The 20,287-nt window shown below is 47.4% G+C and overlaps 1 protein-coding gene across 1 annotated transcript in view; it reads left to right on the forward strand.

Moving 5' to 3' along the window:
* The window catches only part of LOC142583637 (cell adhesion molecule Dscam1-like), a 215,639-nt gene that overhangs the window by 119,776 nt on the left and 75,576 nt on the right, over window positions 1-20,287 (forward strand). The window contains exon 13 of the mRNA XM_075694130.1: window positions 5,717-5,836. Within this exon, the coding sequence (XP_075550245.1) occupies window positions 5,717-5,836 (120 nt within the window). The remainder of the gene's footprint in view (window positions 1-5,716; window positions 5,837-20,287) is intronic.

Genomic DNA, 20,287 nt, shown 5'->3' on the forward strand with positions numbered 1-20,287 from the left:
ACACTTCGGCTAAAAGTGAAAAACGCCAAGCAGTAGGTAGAAAACACTCCAGCCAACCCTATTTGCCATGCTTCGCCCGGCACACAGTATATTTCTCTCTATCAGCAAGATACTTCTCGCTGTCTCCATTGCAAGATTTTGCTGTCGCTCTCTTTTAATTTTGTTTGTTTCAAACTCTCTCCTCTGTCCACACATCGCGAGACATATACACAACCCTGAGCGAATAAATCTTGTAATTTTAAGATAAACTGTATCCCCCACCAGTCCTGCGCAGAAGCAGCAGCACTCCTTTTGTCGAGCCAGGATTTGCAGCTCCCTGCGATCCCAGAGTTGAGATAAGCGCACACAAGACGTGAGGTTGACCGTTCAGCTTGGTTGTCCGCTGGCGTTCTCTTCATTTTTCTACATTCCGCTGTTTCGTCTTGTTTTATTTTCGCCCCTTTTTATAACATGCGTTACTGCCGAGAGAGTGGCGCTAAAAAAAAAATCTTTCAGCAAATTTCTTAAGAGCATTGCGCAATGCGAACAAGTTGGCATTAAGCCCGGCGCTTCTTGTGTTGCAACAACAAAAAAAGAAGTTTTTGTTAAAGATGAATGAGTCTTTCCTTTCCTGCTATGTGCGTTTTTATAATTGCAGAAAATTTCGCCGTACATTTATCGACTGAATAGCTAACTCTTCTTTACTGAATGAGAGTCTCCACGTTTCCAGAAAAAACGCGAAACAGCAGGAGAGCGTCTGCGAACACAATTTTCCATAATTCTCATTTAGTCAAAGAGCGCCAATCTTAAGAATAAAACGGCAGAAAATAAAGCGTATCGTGAGCCTATTTCTGCACAAATTAAAGCACCTATAGAAAAACGCACCCATCGGGAAAGCAAAATTGAATTGGGAGCGAGAATTCCTAAGTACTTACGATGGGGCAGATTAGAAAGAAAGGATTAGAAGTGCGTATTTCCTGTTGGGCTAATCGAAAGCACAGACAGACAGACAAATAACTTTATTTACAGGGTCCTGAGAAGCTTTGCCCTAGGGCAGAGCTGCGGGCCGCTCCCACGTGGGGACTGGTAGGCCTAGTCTAACCGCCGCATCGTGGGCTCTCTGGACAGCCCAAGTTTTACGTGAAAGTTCTGAGCTCTGGATGGCAGAGCTCCATTCTTCTTCCGTGATGCGATTGGGTCCCTGTAAAGAGGGGCATCGCCAGAGCATGTGTGCGAGATTGCTAACAGCCTCACAGTCGGGGCAAGTAGAGTTAAAAGCCTCGGGAGTGATCGTATGGAAAAGGGCCAGGTTTGGATAAGACTTAGTCTGAAGCACGCGTAAAGTGTACAACAGAGGTCTAGCCAGTTTGCTACGAGGGGGAGGATAAGTTATCCTACTCAAGTGATAGTGCTTAGTGATTTCGTTGAAAGTAGTGAAAGTTTCCCGAAACTCGAGAACCCTGGAGTCTGAGCTCGACCCTGCTACCGCAGGGTGGGTTAGTGCACGCGCTTGGGAGCGGGCGATGTCATTGAGATTGGGAAAAGAGTCAAGCTGGGGTCAAGGTGCGCCGGAAACGACGTGATGGTGTGCGGAGAGATTATCTTGTTCTTGAGAATCTTGTGAGCCTCCTCAGCGATGGAACCTGAAGCGAAAGCCCTGACCGCCGATCTCTAGTCAGTGAAGATTTGTGATCTGCTGTTATCTAGGAGTGTTATAGCAAATGCGACCTGCTGCGCTCTGGACGATGTTGAGCACTTCAGGGAAGCCACATTCACTATCTGTTCGTTGTGATCAACGAGGGCAATGGCGAAGTTGAATGACTCTCCATATTGGGATGCGTCGACAAAACATGCCGAGTATAGAGATCGTCTTGGTAATATTGAGGAGGGCGAGGGCTCTTGCCCTGCGTCTGCTACGTTGTGTTAAGAATGAACACTACGGGGAAACGGTGCGACCCGTATGTTGTTCCTTTGATCTTCTGAGATTCGGTATTTCCACTTTTCCATCAGGATACGGTTCATCCCAAGAACCGCCATGATCTTCTTTCCAGCCGGGGTACAGGATAGACGGGCCAGTTGGGCTGACTCCTGGGCCTCAATTATCTCGCCCAATGTGCTCTGCACTCTTAGTTGCATAAGGAGGTCCGTGCTCGCCCACAACGAAATACCTAGTACTTTTTTATACTTTTTCTGATCAGCATGTTCAATTTTTTTCTTATCGGAGTTTTACCAATTCTGCATGGCTGCCACATAAACTGTATGACTCATGAGGAAGGCGTGGAATAATCTGAGGAGGTTGTCTTCCTGAAGGCCTCTCCGCCTATTCGAGACTCTGTTGATGAGTCTGATCATGTTCTCAGTGTTGGCTGTGAGCTTGTTGAGCGTCGTACTGTCACTGCCATTGGATTCGATGAACATACCCAGGACCCGAATGGCGTCTACTCGGGGATGCATCGAAAACACAAACATTTTTTTTTAACATGGACATCTGGGCGATGTTAGGGGAACCGGCTATATCAAAGCCTGGGGAAAGGCTTGACGAAGGTCGGTGTCCCCCAGAAGAAGCACCGCCTTCGTAGCCACTCGAATGTGCATACAGTACTATGGCCAGAGTAGTGGAACTTGCCGAAACACTGCCAACAAACAATGAATCGAAGGTTGGCGTACGCAGAGGCGTTTTCCAGAATCGAAATGCAGAATTAGTAAATAACGACGAAAATGAGAGCGCGCGTTAAGACAGCGTGGTGTCCATCGGAGCCGAACCCACAACGTCCGCATAACGAACACAATGTTTTACCAGTACAGCCATCGCACATACACACAGCCGGAGCCACGCCCTCTTTCCTGTGTATACGTGTATGTGCATTAAATCTAGCCATGGGAGTGTCAGCCAGCGCCACTAACGGTGGCGGCGGCGGCGGATGTGGAGCAGCCTTTCAAAACCACAGACCTCAAGTATTACACAATATGGGGAGCACTAAACTGGCGAATGAACCTTCGCACGCTACATCAAGGTGTCAAGGCTGCCAGGATCCGGCTGTTCCAGCAGAGACAACCACAGTCGTCGATCAAGTCGTAAAGCCTCGCGTGCCTCCTGCATACATTGCGGACTCGGTTCCCACCCACGAAAAGTCTGTTTTTGTTTCACTTTCATTTCCCGGTATTCTTTCAAAAGTGTGTGCATGTTGTTTCAATTTTGTTTTAAATTTGTTTCCGTGATTTTCTGCGGTTCGCTATCCGTTGCTTCATATCCAACAAAAGCTCTGACACATTAGGTCTCCTGATTCTGCTCGCTCGTAAATAGTAACGATAGACAATACCAGCGTAAAACTAATAGACTCGAGATTTTTTAAATATAATAAAGAAATAAAGATAAACGTTTTCTTTTTTCAGTTTTTATGTCCCAAGTATTTTCCAACAAGGCGCACTGAAGGAAACGTGTCACTGACGCCACGCTTTGGTAACGGTGACACGACCTGCATATAGCGACTGGCGTTGCTTTGCAACAGCTTCGCCCCATCCCTCATTCTAACCCTCAAGAAAACCTGCGTTGCGCGAAAATGTTTAAAGTTTTATTGCGAACCCTTCTATGCTTTCCTGCTCGTGGCTACTGGGGGCTGCTGTCTTGCGAAACAGCTCACAATTTTTTTTTTTAAAGTCGATTACGTGTCCGGTGGAAGGGACGAACCTCGGTCCCCGCGCACATCAGCCCGATGTCCTACTCGTTATGCCACAATCGTTGCTGTTGTTTTCTTTATCGATTAGGCCACGATCGTTTTTCGACTTCTTCTTAGGCCACAATCGCACGTGTACTACCATCGTTGCCAACGCCAACTAACTCTTTGTGATGATCGCCGCATGTGTCACATTTGCATAGCTCGGGTGCGCGAGAGCGCATGAGGTGCGCGCCAGCGTCCTTTAAGCCAAGGACGCGAAAATCAGTTACCCACTCGACGAAAGATTCACTTCACATCAACTCTAGGATGCACTTTGGATCCGCATAATTTCTTTTCCCCTAAGTGTAGATTAACTGACGTGGTGGTGTGCTAATAAAGCAGTCCATTGCACTCTGAAAAAAATAATGCAGGAATATCGCGCACTGTTGCAGACATCCGTTGACGCTTTAGTGAGACTTCTTTTGCGGTTGACTAACCGCGGGACGCATGCTCCCCTGCTCACGCACTGCGCGTGAGCCACGTCGTTCGCAATCTTATTCCGGACGTCACACCTTTCGCGTATGCAGATGAAAAAACCAAATGCTGAATGCAGCTACTCTGTTACATGGCAGCGCAGAAGAAAGATCCTCGACGGGGACCACTAGACTCGTGTTAATGAACTACCGTGTGCAAACTTCGCCATCTTTTGCCGCTTTGTCACGCTTCCTTGTGTATCTTCTCCTTTCGCTTGTATGACCACCGCGGTTTATTGTTGGCCATGGCATTCTGCTGCTGGGCACGCTTCAATTCCCGGTCGGCGTTTGGTTGCATGTTCCTACTACCGAACGCGGAGACTGCATTCTGAAAGGCGCACAATGCAAAAGCCCTCGTGTATCGAGTATTAAGTGAGCTTTAAGGAACTCCAGGGGCCTCAAACTAGCAGAGATCCCTACGCTATGGCACTGCGACATCCCTCATAGCCTCACTGTTATCTTTAGATGTTAAATCCAATGAATCAATCAATTTCCATCAATCAATCAAAACCAGCATTCTTTCTCGGTTCGTGCCTGGCTTTGACGCGACCAGCTCGCTCTTCGTCGTTTAACCTATAGGGCCGTAAAATTACTAGTTTAGTACGCCACCGTTTCCATTCGAGATCTTTAAGTCTCACCTGCAGATCAATTTAACGTTACCTCCTAGTACTACCATTAGGAACTAACTCTGAGCGCACTGTAGGACCACCTCTGGAAGCAATCGAACCTCGCTAACCACTGGACACACAGCTCACAATCACACATACTAATGTGCATGCCCGTACGCAGTGCACAGGCCAAACTTTATGGTCATGCAATGTTTATGACTATGCACTGCACCGCGTATGAGCTATGCTGAAATGCAAGCATGCCGCTGTTTGTACGGATGCACACTGAGATGTTGACGGAGTGATGGAACGAAAGTGAAGGCGATGTTTGATGTTCGTGAAATGAAAAATAGTGAGCAGAAATGTCAGTAGATAGGAGTACGCCACGTATATAAGTACTTTCAAGGTGTCTGTACTTTCAAGGTGTCTGTAATGAGCATGTTCCACTGTGACCCCTTGTGTCACAGTGGAACATACTCATTCTGGACGACTTGCCAAGAATGGACACATACTCAGCTTGCACTTGCCTTGTGGCCAGAGAATGCGGCATAGGCCAAATATAGTAAATACAAGAGACTAAAGAAAAGCCGTTGAAAATGATGCTCTATTCCATTAAGGGGTCTATGTGCTTTAGACATATCATGAGGCGACATTATATTTACAGGCATTGTGACGGGACATATTGTTTGATTACGCACAAGAGAGCTGGCCTCACTGACATTACTTTGTCGGCCAATAGTCGGTGCAAGCCGGTTTATATATATCCACAAATAGGTCTAGCGAGATACTGACCAACTGAAGGACGGATGGACGTCAAACCGCGGTGGGCTGGGCAAAGAAATTTTCGATTATTATTTTTAAACATCAAGTGGTCTCTGCGCTTGCTTTTTCTCATTGTCTTGCTCACGTTGCAGACACGGGCTGGTTCTCTTTGTTGCAGTTCCCCCGCATTGGATCAAAGAGCCGGCGGAAACGTCGGCCGTGGAAGGCCACAGCGCGAGCATGGACTGCGTCGCCGATGGCCACCCAACACCAAGGGTCACCTGGCACAGAGGAGTTGGTGAGCGATTTCACATCATTCCGTATGTATCCGCCATTGTCGCTGTTAGGCGAGAGTGCCCCTTGTGCTAGACACGGACGAGTAAAAGCGTAATACGTGCAGCACGGGAGAAGCATCTCGCGTGCAGCAATATTTCTGTGCATTCATGCTAAGCACCATTCCCCTGCAGATGGTGGTGGTGGTCCATTTTGTCCGAACAGCTGTCGTCACATTTGTTATGCATGTTAGTGCGGGCTACTTAGTCACTATACTTTAGCATTCTGACAGTATGATATTACTGGCACGCTCAGGTTACTCAGTAACAACTTCAACATTTCTGACATTGTGTATGAGGCAAGCCTGACTGCCTGTCATGTCAACAGTCGTTGCTACGCGGATAGCGAATGCAGCCTATTATAAGCGCGCGTTTACAGCTCGGGATCTCGCTTAACTAATGAGCAATGGTTTCATTTGAATCCACCGCATCTTTCACGCTTGTCGAGTGCATGTAACTAGTTCGGGTCACTGACAAGCAGACAGCGTTTGCGAAAGAGTCTGGTTACTTCGAATTGAGACGGCTGTTGTCTGTGACTCCCCGCTAGTCAAGGGATGCTTACGACGCTTTCACTCCGACAGACAGCACGACAGTTCAAGGCTGTCGCGACTGCTGACAAATCTCGAGAACGAGAACTGCCTGCTGAGATTCTCCTATACCACGCATTCCTCGTCCCCACCCGCTTTGTTTCCCGCGTGGGGAGACAGGGACGTCTGACTTTACACTCTAGCTAATGAATGCGCTCTAACAGGCGAATACACTGTGTTGCAAGTTCGCAATAAATAAACGAATAAGAAAAATACTACAGATATTATGAGAATTGTCTACTAATGCGTAAGCGTTCTTTGGCTAGGTTGCTACTTCGCTTATGCTTACTTCGCAACCAATCATCTACTATCATACCATTATAACGTTTACGTGTGTTAACTTGGCCAATTATGCATTTCTTTTGCAAATTTATTGTACCCCCCCCCCCCAACTGAACCAAAACGCCGTCACAATCTGTCTTTCTTTTTTTGTTTTTTGCCGCACCACAGCTCTGGCACAATGCTTACGCATACTTGGGCAACTCCCAGATGACTTCCTGCGTGAATGTATTTTTTTTTTCATTTTCCATTCCTTCCTTATCGATTCTAAAGCTACCAATAATCTACACTTACACTATTATAACGATTAAATGTCTTAGCTTAGCCGATTATGCATTTATTTTGCAGATAAATGGTGTGACACCTTTCGCGTTACGGACAGATTTTTCTGGGATACTCGCCAAAGAATGCTGATGCATTAAAAGGAAATCATTAGGACGGCGTGCGTAACAGCCATGGTTACAAGCTAGTAACAGCCATGGGTGTATAGGAGCTAAAATAAAGAGAAGCAATAACTGAAGCTAGCACTAAAGTCAAATCCCCAAGTAGGTTCCCGCAGCCGCGGCCTCGAATAACATATGAACGTTAGTCTTATATTGCGAGGTGTTGTTCTCGTGAGTGATCAGCTCATTTTTGTTACCGCAGGTTGAATAATATTTCTACACAGCACAGTGAATAGATTACTAGTAAAGTATATAAATCTATTAATCAAGGCACGACACAACGTGTGTTCGTAACTGTTTCTATTCTCCGAAATTCTGCATGAAAGTGTGAATGGTGATACGAAACGTTATAAATTCTGAGGTGTTTGCCTAAGGCCACAAGACTTTCAGCATCGCTCAAGAAACTACACCAAGGAAGACGAGCTGCGTATCTTCTACAACTCTAGCGAGGAAGAATATTCTCAAACCAAGCGAACTTACTAACTTCTATCTTTTGGACGCGCCATCCCGGGTTTACAAATTGCATACCCAATACGGCTCTCAACTGAAAAATGAAAACCCGGGTGCAACCCTGTTATTGGTAGGATAGTACGGGTAGTTCAAAGGTCGAAACTGGGCTCCGCTGTGACCGTCCTTTTCCGTTGCGCTATCACCGCATTGTCGTCAGGACGGTCCCTTACCGTCAGCTTCACCCTCCATACAAATCGAAGGTAAGGTTTCGCCTAGCACCGCGACTCGGAATCGAAGTCACGCTCCTGCGGCACTGTGAAGTAACCACACGGCTATCACGAAACATTCACGCTTGGCTACTCGTGCCACACGGACGCGCGCCACACGGACTCCGAGAATGGTGCTGTGTGTGCACGTATTTCGGAGGCTGTAGCAAAGCAATGCAGTAGCCGACGAAGACGACGTTGCGCACATTTCGAAGGCGAAGTTGCTTTTCAGAAGACAGCGTTAATTTTTTATGTGTATTTAAGTAGTCGTGGTTGCCAATATGTGGCGCCGGCTACTCTTCTCTAACATGGTGGTTATGCTCATAGTGGTAGAAACAAAAATAACGATTAGAAAAGAAAAAGAAACGCAAGGACATCACTTCTGAATTTCCTGTAGACATAAGTGTTCGCAAAATATACATTATTTAAGCAGTAAGATCTTGCTGTATAAGAACTTGCTGTAAACGAGTTCAGAGCCGGAGGCAATCTGGAAGACTGCCTTTCTTTCTTTGTTTTTTTGTTTCGTATTTGTGCTTACTATATTACGAAAACAGGGGCAGCTGAATTGAACAGAAGTTTTCGAAATAGGCACCGACCATTTTTCCCAAGAAACCGTTCTGAAGAAAAAAAAAAGCAAGAAACAAAAAAAAATAAATCAAGATACAAACGAAACACGGAGCAAAGGTGCGATAAAATTCTGGTTTCCTTAAAAGTGTTCGCGTGTCTCCGGGCTTACTCCGAGAAAATGCGCGCTTTGAAACGCAGGCCCAGCAGCGACCGAATAGGGGGATGCAATATGCATCCCTCGCTTAGGAAGCTCGCTCCAGGCCATCACTTGCTAAAATAGAGAGGATAGAGGAAGAGGTGATGCGCGCCACCAGCGAGGAGAGAAGACACAATCACGTTTTCCTGCGCGTAGCCTCCGCCGCGTTGCGTGCCTCCAACACGCGCCTTGCATATAGAAGCAAAGCTAAAGCGACTCGCGGAACGGTGAGAGAGAAAAAAAATGAAAAAATGGAAAGAAAGCGAGGGGATGTTGCAGCTAGATCTATGCACCCGTACAGTGTGATCCTGGCGCGCACTTCACCGTGTACTTTCCGCAAATTGAACCCTGGCGCGCAACAACGTTTTCGCGTCGGCTAACGCGAGGAAGGAGGCAAGCAAAGTAAAACGAAGTGGGGGTGAGGGGGAGTGGGAGACGGCGACGATACTCAGACGATCGTGTATCGGCGACAGCGCTCCTGCTTGCCTTTACGCGTGTCTTGTCGTTAAAAATGCATTATATTCGCGGCGGGCGCGGGAATTGGGGCGCGCGAGGAGCTCGCGAACGTTGTCGCGTCGCAATTGCTCGCGCGCGCGTCCTGCGGCGTTGGCGGCGCGGGGGAAGGTGAAGGTGGGAGCGGCTCCGCACCTTTCGACGGCTTCGCCGTGAGAGCGCCACACGATGTGCGCGCACGCAGCTCAGCCGTGCGCAGAGTCGCGCGCCTTGGTTTGCCTGTATCGGAGTTTGATTTCTCAGCTCGCTGCGGGAGATACAGGATTCCGGCGGCAAAGCAACCTCCTGCACACGGTTCTTTACTCCAGGCAACAATTTTTTTTTTTGTAAAGTGTGCCAGCCGGTTTTGCTTCGGTGCATTTAGAAAGCGGTGCCTAACCTTTTTTAAGGCAATGAATTCTTGTCGATGTGTAGCACGGTTTTTCTTCCCGCCATTTGTCTAACCGTTTCCGTGGGCTGATCCCGAAGGTACGTAGTCTCGGCTGCGTCACTCCGCTCTCACCTTTCCGGGGAAAGCGCGCCGGGGTTTTTAGACAAGCGGCGATTGTCCCTGCCATCTGTCTCGACCGCTTTCGTCTGACCTCTTTCACGGCGTTCTTCAATAAACTCTTAAAAAGAAGTCATTTAAAATGTATCCGCTGCTGGGCACAAAGAAACCTCTGTAACACCGGTTCCTCACAAAAGCCTGGCGCTTTAGCCCGTTGCGTCACAAACGTCTGGCCTTGAGAAGCTTCTCAGCAACGCAGCGTGAGCGCGCCGAGGCCGCGCGTCGTCGCTGTGCGTCTCGGCCACTTCAGCCCCGCGCTGCTCTGCAAGAACTGAAACGAATCACCGTACGTGAACTCTACGCCGCCCAAGTGGAGCAGACGCAGTTACTTCAATGTAAAAAAAAAAACAGTTCATGTTAAACAACCACTGTGTCATTCCCGCTTCACATACCGCCGGTTTGCACACACCTTACAACTGCGGTCGCCGTCTCGCTCCAGAAAATTGACACGATTCGTGAGCCCCCTTCCTTTAACCAAACCACAATGCTTCGCATCACGTCACGCTGAACGAGATTGTGGCTGCCGAGTTTTTTTTAATTTTTCTATAAGCCGGAACTCACTGCGTAATTTAGCGCTGTTAAAAAGGTTAGGAAGCAGTATACCAGAAAAATTTAATACTGTGAACTTTCTCCTTCTCCTCCTTTGCTTACAATCTCCTTATCACTCAGCTGTGCATTCCTCCCGAGGCTTCGAGTTCTTTTCAGTATCTACGTGCCTCGTAGGTTTCTTTTATATATAAAAAAAAAATTCCAGCAATCGCTGCTTCAGCGTACCAAGAAACTGCCTTTGCATGAGCGGTTTAGCGATGCTCATCTGTTTTCTTGAATATTTAGTTCTACGCTGGCACCAAACTAGAGCACTTGAGAACACTGGCACCATTCTTTTCCTTTTTGGTACCGTGTTGATTGTATTTTACAGAGAACTTAGGATTTCACGCTTCCTCGTTTTTAGACTTCTTGGTACGCGTACTCAGCCGTTTTCCGACCTTTTCTTTCTTTTTTTTAGTCCTACCTGGCCAAGGGAGTTGGCGGAGAATGGAGAACATAATGCCCCTCTAATGAGCTCAGCCCTCAGTACATTTCCTTTTATTTTTTTATTTCTTTCAGTAGCGAGAACCTCCTTCCGGCTTTTACCGCACTTACTTCGTAAGCACAACAGACTACATAGGTGCGCGTGCAGCAACAAAAGAACACGGAAAGCCTACTCATTACAGCTCCTGTGCAACCAGCTGGCACGTGAGTCGGCACATCGTGCTGTAATTTAATTCCCGCACTTGGGTTTTCTTTATGTGCGTCCTAGCAATTGGGGCTATATAATATCCTGTTTTAGAAGGGACGCGGTTCACCGTATGTTCTAGTTGCAAGACGTTGTAGGGGAAGGAGAAAAGGGGGGGGGCAAGATAACTATAATCATATATTTCTGCCGAGGTAGATGGAGCTAAGTATGGTGACTCACTCTGTAAGCTTCAAATGAAAAGCTCCATAGCGAGATGAGTGTGTATTGAACGTTTGTTCGTTGCTTAACCGAATTCTCGAATGACGTCGTCGTCTTGAAAAGGTAATGGGTGTAAACTTGGACGAGTTGCGTCAATTTCGTATGACAACAGCGCGAAGGGAACGGTGACACGGACAAAAAAGTAAAACACCGGACAAGCGCTGCCTTATCCAGAGCCTTCTCTTTTTTTTTTCCTTTTTTTTTCATGCGTCGCCTTCTTTTCGCTGCCAGCCGCCTAATGAACTCGGAAAGGTGCTTGTGCTCAAATGGACTTGCCTCTATTTTTTCTATCCTTTATCCTCTTGAAAATTCCAGGCATCGAGCTATCATTTAAACATATGATTCTGATTCGATCTTATATGAACTGCATTTCCGCAAGCGCAACTTTTTTTTTTCTTGATTTTAGCTAGTACTAGCGCGGTTGAAGCGGAGCTTATAGTGAAGCCGAATATATTTTCGCCCCCACTGAGAGAAAAACAAAATACCACGCTAAAGACTGGCCAGTAAACACCTCCGTGAAAACACTTTCAGCAGAGCGAAACACAACGCGGAGCATTCGCACTCTATAATGAGGTGAGCAAACAAAAGATAAACGAAAGAAGTATAAAAGCGAAAGCCAGGCGAGGAGAAACACGTATACCGACTCGCTGCATTCGGAAACCCGCTGAGCCATGCCGTCCCTTGACGATGCTTTAAACCTCGCCAGCCGCGTGAACGCCCACACAGGAGAACGCCGGCGAGATAAGCCTTAAGCGGGGGACCCTCCGTGACAGATGACCGAGCGGCGATTAGATGTCGTGGCTTCTAATCCCGCGAGTCGGGAGATGCGCAATGCCGGACGACGGCCCTCGACGCTATACGCTGTGTGCCTCTCTTTCTCGTTTCGTAACGCCACGCCGCCGTAGCCACTGGGCCGAGGCTACCCGTGCGCCTCTCTCGGGCGCTTCTCCTCTCCCGTCGAAACTCTCTCGTTTCTGCCAGAGGTTCGCATCGAAAAGCAACACCTCAGCTGCGCTGCAAACAGAGAGGCGCTTCAACCAACGCTCGTTGATTATCACGGTTGTGTGTGGCAACCTCTTCCACGCCACTATTTACTCGACTCAGCGGCCGCCGTCAGAATGCTCTTTTCCAGTCCACCCCGGCCCTCTCGTTAAAGTGAGAATTTCTCGCTATATTTTCTTTTTCTTTTCTCCGTACACGGCAAATCCTTTTTATGTCTTCTGGGTGACGAAACAAAAGAGGCAGCAAAGAACGGAAAGACAGGCACGCATCATCGTCTCGCTGCGGCTCCGTGCTTTCGGTGTACTCCGTGTCTTCCGTGTACGTTTGCTTCGCGCGCTAACGCCGTCGTCATCTCGTTTCCCTGAGCCGTAGATAAATCATTAGGCCCTTATCTTGGTGAAGCCATTACCCGCCGCGCCAGGCGCCCCGCTGAAAGTCAGGAATAGAGGAGAGAGAGAGAGGGAAGACAAAGTCTTCCCTTATATAGCAAAGAAGACTCGCGGAGCTCGCCACAGTGAAACGCGCGGCTCCATCAATGCCCACTTAGGCTCTATCAATATCGAGCAGCCAGCCCTTTCGGGGATTCTCGGCATCGCTGTTGAGCGTGATGAGGGTGGTTTTACCTCCACAGAGAGTGCCGCAGCACAGCAACACCCGTTGAACACAAGTAAGCCGCCATTGCTGCGTGCGGACGATAACAAAGGGACGTGCGTGAAGGAGAGAAAGAAGGAGAAAGAAAGAAGGAAAGGGCTTGACGAGCCGCGGCGCTCATTTGCTGCGAATCTATATAGGCCGCCGAAAGTGTCCCGCTCTGGCGCCTCCAATGCTGACGCGGAAGCAGGTTGCCAACCTGCAGCGCGCGTCCAGTGTTCGAAAGCGAAGATCAAGATGACTGTCCGCCGCGAATCGCGTCCGCGTACTTCAACATTGCGCACTGCAGGTACGGGTACTGAATCACTTCATCATCATCATCAGCAGCAGCAGCAGCAGCAGCCTGGTTACGCCCACTGCAGGGCCTCTCCCATACTTCTCCAACTACCCCGGTCATGTACTTATTGTGGCCATGTTGTCCCTGCAAACTTCTTAATCTCATCCGCCCACCTAACTTTCTGTCGCCCTCTGCTACGCTTCCCTTCCCTTGGAATCCATTCCGTAACTCTTAATGACCATCGGTTATCTTCCCTCCTCATTACGTGTCCTGCCCATGCCCATTTCTTTTTCTTTATTTCAACTAAGATATCATTAAATCGCGTTTGTTCCCTCACCCAATCTGCTCTTTTCTTATCCCTTAACGTTACACCTATCATTCTTCTTTCCATAGCTCGTTGCGTCGTCCTCAATTTAAGTAAGTAGAACCCTTTTCGTAAGCCTCCAGGTTTCTGCCCCGTACGTGAGTACTGGTAAGACAGCTGTTATAAACTTTTCTCTTGAGGGATAATGGCAACCTGCTGTTCATGATATGAGAATGCCTGCCAAACGGATGAATCACTTCCTCTGCGATCTATCAAACAGCTCTTGCCTTTCATCGCAGTAGTTGGATGAGAAAGAAATTAGATGTTGTACGTGCTTCACTTCGTTTGATGCGATCCAAAGTGAAGGAACGATTCATTCCCTCTCCAAAGAAACCACTAACCAGTTCGCAAAATTCCTGTTCGTGTTGCATAGTACACTTATTTTTAATGCGAGAAAGTCCCTATCTTTCATTTCCTGCAATCCTTCCAGCATTATGCCTGCGCAACGTTGCTCCGGAAAAGTGCACACAAAGTTTCTTGTGCCTTCTCAAACTACTGGGAAACCTCGGATTTCTCAACAGCTTCAATGGATTCTCTCACATCTAGGGCGTAGCGCGCAATGAAGCGGCTGATAGACTTCAACATCGCGATGCCTTGGAGCTAAGGCCAACAATGAACAAGTAAAACTCTTGCTTGGGCTAGTTGGTTCATGCTCGAATGAGTAATGACAAGGCGCAAAAGACCAGGACTGAAGGAGGTCACAAACGACCTTTTGTGTCCTTCTTTAGTCCTGGTCTTCTGCGCCTTGTATTTACTCATCCAACAATGAAGGCGCCGAGAAACCATCAACGCCATCTGAGACGAGCCGTCTCCAATCATTTGCATTCTTTATGATCGCCAGCTCAGCAGCTCTGCACGTGTGATAAAGGGACTGAGTATATCGGCCCCGTCAAACGGCCTCCGCACGGAGTCGGCGCGTACTCCAGCACAGTTAAACAAGATCGAACGCGCCGCGTCGCCGTAATGTCTGACTTGTAAAACTTACGGTGATACAGAACATTTTTTTTTTAGCATCCTGGCCTTCCCTCGCTCAAGAGCACAAGTGCTTGATTGAAGCATTTCAGTGTTGAACTGCTCCGCACGCTAAGATATGAACGGCGTGCTGTTTTCCCGAGGACACTGAGCATTCCGGAGGCAGGTGTCCCGACTCCAGCAGAAGTTCTTAAGTGATGTGAACGTAGCCTGTGATTACTAACGCTTGGCAGACTCATATCAGGGCGTTTGTGCCTGGAGGTGAGCTCGCCGGTCAGATCACTAGCGATCTCATTCGCGCGAGATCGTGCGCGAAATGGCTCACGGGCTGTCCGCTTGTGTCAAGTTCCGCCTCGCTGTGTGCGTTATCTTATTCATCCGTCTCGCACGGCGTTTCTGAACGATTCATTTTTTTTTAAATATTTCTGGAATGTTACGCGCCAAAGCCAGGATAGAGTTCGAGGCACGCCGTGGTGGCGGGACGCCGGATTAATTTTGACTGCCTGGGTTTGTTTACCGTGCACCTAAATTTTAATGCACGAGCGTGTTTGGCATTTTGCCCGTGTCGAAATGCGACCGCCACGGCTGGGATCGAACCCACAACCTCGAGCCCAACAGCGCAGCGTCACAGCCACGAAGCTACCATGGCGGGTCCTTCTGAATGATATGAATGATATAAACTATGTGAATGATATGAAAGATATATGAATGATATGTGAATGATATCATATGAACGATATCGTATGAATGATATACTGGAGCGTATACAGAAGCGCGCAGCTCGATTTGCGACAGGAGTCTATGACTTCACAAACCGGTCATCTAATATTGTGAAACGTTTGAGATGGCCCTTGCTCTCTGAGAGGCGTAGGTACTTACGACTAACATTGCAATTTAATATGCTAAAAAATAAAACTGGAATTAATAGTGGAGCTTACGTAAAGGAACCTGCTTACGTGTCCGCCCCCGTGGACAACAGTAAGAAAATACGAGAGTATAATAGCCGACTAAGTATTTTTTAAATTTTCGTTTTCCTCCCGTACTATACACGATTGGAACTATTTGCCGCATCTAAATGTTACTGCACCTCATCCATCTCTCTTCACACTGTTAGAAGACGGCGTTTTTATATCTTGACATAACTAAATGGTGCATCGTTTGCCAGTTTTATTGTGGATGTCGTACTTATGTATTGCCTTCCGTTCGCCGATGTGTTATCATTGAACTGTTACGTTGTTTCTCATTTGCATTCTGGGTGTATTTTGTACATTGCACCGCATCTCTACAGCCCATGCTTCATACGTTCCCCCTACACTAATACCCAGAAGGGCGCTGAAGGAAACTATATTAATTAATTAATTAATTAATTAATAGCGAGCTGAGCTACGTATCTTTAGCTTTTCCGTTTCTTACAATTTTTCTGGCGTTAGGCGATCGGGCGGATCAATTGCCGGCATGTCTTGCAAGGCTACATGCGCCTGCAGCCAACAGCATCCTCCGACTCCTCCTCCTCCTCCTCTTTCTACGTTCACTCTGTGGTACTGAGCTTTCGAAAGTTAGTGGACGTTTGAGACAATGACCAGAGGTGACCCCGGATCCGTTGGTGCGACGCAGGTAACGAGAACTGACGCAGTGTGGATATTATAGGGCGTAAAAATAAAATTAAGGCATTCGATATCATCGACCGAGGCGACTGAGTGCCGGCCAACAGAGCGCACTAGAAATCTGATAGCTCTATTCGAAAGTAGGCATAATAAACTTCAATAACGCCTGATGGTATATATCTAAAAGCCGTATGTAGATGCGGGGGAGGGCTCCAGATTATTTCTTTATCGTCTGATTTCCCTAACAATTTCTTTGTTTATATTTAGTATGGTTCTTTTTCTTTTCATCCCAGTTGCGTCTATAGATACTGCGGCCTGAAATTTGACCCGCACCATTCTCTGCTGCGAAAGAATACACAAAATGCCAGCTACCATGGCTGAAAGACTATGCCCTATTATTATAGAATTACCTGAGTAAATATCGCGGCATTGAAGCTGAAGGTGACGTGCCTTCAATTTCTCAGCCTGTATTTCGTAGCACAGTAATACGAAGCGCTATACTGCAAGTTTAACTGAGAAAAAAAAAACAGACAGAACGTACCACGGGAGGCCGCTCGACAATAACTTCAGAACAGTCCTATACGGCCGGTGCTTGCTTCCAGCCAGGATTGCGCGCAATGCCTCTCTTCTGTCAGCACAGCTCCAGCTAGCTGGTTTACAGGACTTCCATGATGACGGCAGCCACGATACTAATGGATTTTGCAGCAACGCTAAGAAATATATAACGAACAGTACGCCTAGCTCTTCCCGTTTCTCGCCTCGTTCGTAATTCAGTAATTTTCAACCGCGTAATACCTCTCCTTCGTGGGATTCGCTCCTAAAGGATGCATTGGTTAAAATCCATCACAGGATCCCAAAAAGCTGGAGATGCGCACCCTCCATAAACGTTACCATGGTAAGATTTAAGAACAACGAAACGTGCAAACTCTCATGCTTCACCGATTTTCTACGCTAGAACCGGCGCTCAGAATGAGCTTTGGGTTTGCACGCAGAGCAGTTATCGCATTCGAGGGCTCGGTAGTGCTTCCAGTGTAGCACGAGGTCGGTGCGGGTCGGCTCTACTGACGCTATTGAAGTCTTAGAGATTTTCGAAAGCGAGTCTATATAGCAAAGCAGAGATACTCGCCAACAGCTCATACACAACTCCCAGCAGCTCGTAGACAACTCGTGGAAGCCACTCCGATATCAAAAGTATCTTTCTCCCGCAATATATATATATATATATATATATATATATATATATATATATATATATATATATATATATATATATATATATATATATATATATATATATATATATATATATATATATATATATATATATATATAAAGCCGAACTTGACCTTTGGCTGTGCACTTTAACACATAGCTGAACCCAGCTACAGTGTACCACTTCGCAACACCGATTTACCGACAGGTGAGCACCTTGTCGTTGTTAAAACAGTCTCCACTTCATCGCGTCGCGCGCACATTATTAGGCGCTGTGAAAGTGCGGTATTCAAGCTGAGATCAAGAGGAGGAAATGGGAGTTTGGCAGGCCGCAAAATGGCGCAGAGCAACCATACGGTGGTCTGTTATATAAAGTTACAGTGTGCGTGCCAAGATAACGAGAAACTCAGTCGAGGACGGCAGAAAGTTAGGTGGCGTGATGAAACTGGCAAATTCGCAGGCATAATGTGGGCTCAGCTGACAAAATATGTGGGTAATTCGAGATCGCTAGAAGGGACCTTCTTTTGCAGTGGACGTGAATTAAGAAGAGGAGGAAGCAGAAGTAGCTTATTATTATTATTATTATTATTATTATTATTATTATTATTATTATTATTATTATTATTATTATTATTATTATTCGAAGAAGAAAATGTTTAGCGCGATTATTCATTGCACAAGTTTTCCAACGGGCAGTAATATCTTTTCCCAAAGGCGACCTGGGATAAGACAAGAAATTAGCGTGACCTGGCATTTCTTATTTTCCTGCATTGCATTACCGTTATCCAGCTCCGAGGGCGACCAGAAGAGCTCCCCCAAACAATACCGTACAAAAATTCTCCCGAAGCGTATTCGTAGCGGCACTTCGTACGCGCATATTGTCCGCCTCCCCCCTCCCCTCCCGCATCTCCCATTGTATACCGCGCGCTGCTCTCCGATCGTTCAAATCCGGGGCACGTATACACGTTCGAATGGTGAATGGGCGGCAGGAAGATTAACGGGCCGTAATCGGCAATTAACGATCGCGAAACGGTCATAACGCTCGGCGCGACTCCTTCGCGCGTGGCTCTGGTCGCCGCGCGGGCCGGAAGATAAACCGGCGCGAGAACAGACAAGGCCGCCGGCAAATGAAGATGGATGACACCTGTCGACTCTCACGCGGGCGCACCTCCCTGCTCGATCAGCTTGCGCGCAACGTCGGTGACGTCATCGCCCCTCGCGCGCGACCCCTCGCGTTGTCAGACCTCTTCTCGTTTTCTTTTTTTTTTTTCGATTCTGTACTGTTCCGAAGCAACGAGATGAACCTCCCAGGTATCCTCCTTCCCTTGCTATCTCCCTCAGCTTCCATATTCCGCAACGGATCGCCGCATTTTCCAAACACCGGCATTGCTAAAACCCATCCACGCCGATAAAAAAAAAAAAAGAAAGAGAGCCACACACGGGGAAAGCGCGCGTAGCTGCAAAAAACACAGCCACGGCAGCTGATGAACCTGCTGATCAGGAGCAGGACCAGTGGTCTATTATTCTATGCACTACCTACCACTAGGAAAATTGGGAAAAACCAAAAACTGACGAGAAAACCAAAATAAAAATAAGCTACGTATAGTCGCTGCTTTCCGAGGGACTGCACGTATCGGGATCATCCTACGCGCAAGAGAGAGCAGCGAGATGTGACGACGGAAGGATGAAACCAATAAAACTATAAACAAAAATACAACATACAAAACAAAAATAACACCCTGAATAGCGGCATGCACTGCTTGCGGAGGAGGTTTTCTTTGCGCGTATCGTTCACTCTATACCACTCTTTCTCTATCTGCTTTTCTTTCTTTTTTTTACTGAATTTTGCCTCGACCGGTGATTGGAAAGAAGCCAGCGTTCCGCGTAATTAGTTCCCGCTCCAAAGTGGAGCGGCGTTATCGATTCGTCTTTAAGGTTTGCAGTCAACCCACGCGCCGGTAACCCTCCCCGCTCGTTTACTCATTTTGTGGGTTTTCTGTTGCGTCTGCGCACCTCGTTTTGTCGCTTGTTTTCTCTTCTTATCTCCCTTGTGTGTAACATTGCTTATAGACTCAATATAAATCGATCTAGAAGTAGCAGCCAATCTCTTCCTGCGATCTTTTTCCCATCGCCGGGCCTTTGGGAGTTACCCGCGCAGCTCTTCCTCGGCCTCGGAAGATGAGGCCTAGCCGTGCCTCTGTAATAAACAGGATAACTATTTAGTAGGATCGATGATCAATTATTACTTCCCTCTCGATTAAAGGCGTTGTGAAATTAAGACTATCGACTCATCTCCCCAGCACTCGTGTGCGAGCCGCGCATTACAAATACTTCACATCGTAATGCTAAGGAGCCGCGGTAAATGCCCGTTAATACCGGAATCGTTAAAGCATCCCACCAGCAAAGCGTGCGTGTAAGCGTGCTTGTAAGCGTGCGTGCGTGCCTGTGCGTGCGTGTGGGTGTGTGGGACGAGGCACTTTCGCATGCCACCGATACAGCGCGCTCTACGTTGTATCACAAGCTACACCTGAGCTACGTTTTGATTTATACCTCCGCTATTTTTCCTCACTGCTTTCCTGTGTGTGTGTGTGTGTGTGTGTGTGTGTGTGTGTGTGTGTGTGTGTGTGTGTGTGTGTGTGTGTGTGTGTGTGTGTGTGTGTGTGTGTGTGTGTGTGTGTGTGTGTGTGTGTGTGTGTGTGTGTGTGTGTGTGTGTGTGTGTGTGTGTGTGTGTGTGTGTGTGTGTGTGTGTGTGTGTGTGTGTGTGTGTGTGTGTGTGTGTGTGTGTGTGTGTGTGTGTGTGTGTGTGTGTGTGTGTGTGTGTGTGTGTGTGTGTGTGTGTGTGTGTGTGTGTGTGTGTGTGTGTGTGTGTGTGTGTGTGTGTGTGTGTGTGTGTGTGTGTGTGTGTGTGTGTGTGTGTGTGTGTGTGTGTGTGTGTGTGTGTGTGTGTGTGTGTGTGTGTGTGTGTGTGTGTGTGTGTGTGTGTGTGTGTGT

The sequence above is a fragment of the Dermacentor variabilis genome, chromosome 5, assembly GCF_050947875.1.
Source record: "Dermacentor variabilis isolate Ectoservices chromosome 5, ASM5094787v1, whole genome shotgun sequence".
Lineage (NCBI taxonomy): Eukaryota > Metazoa > Arthropoda > Arachnida > Ixodida > Ixodidae > Dermacentor > Dermacentor variabilis.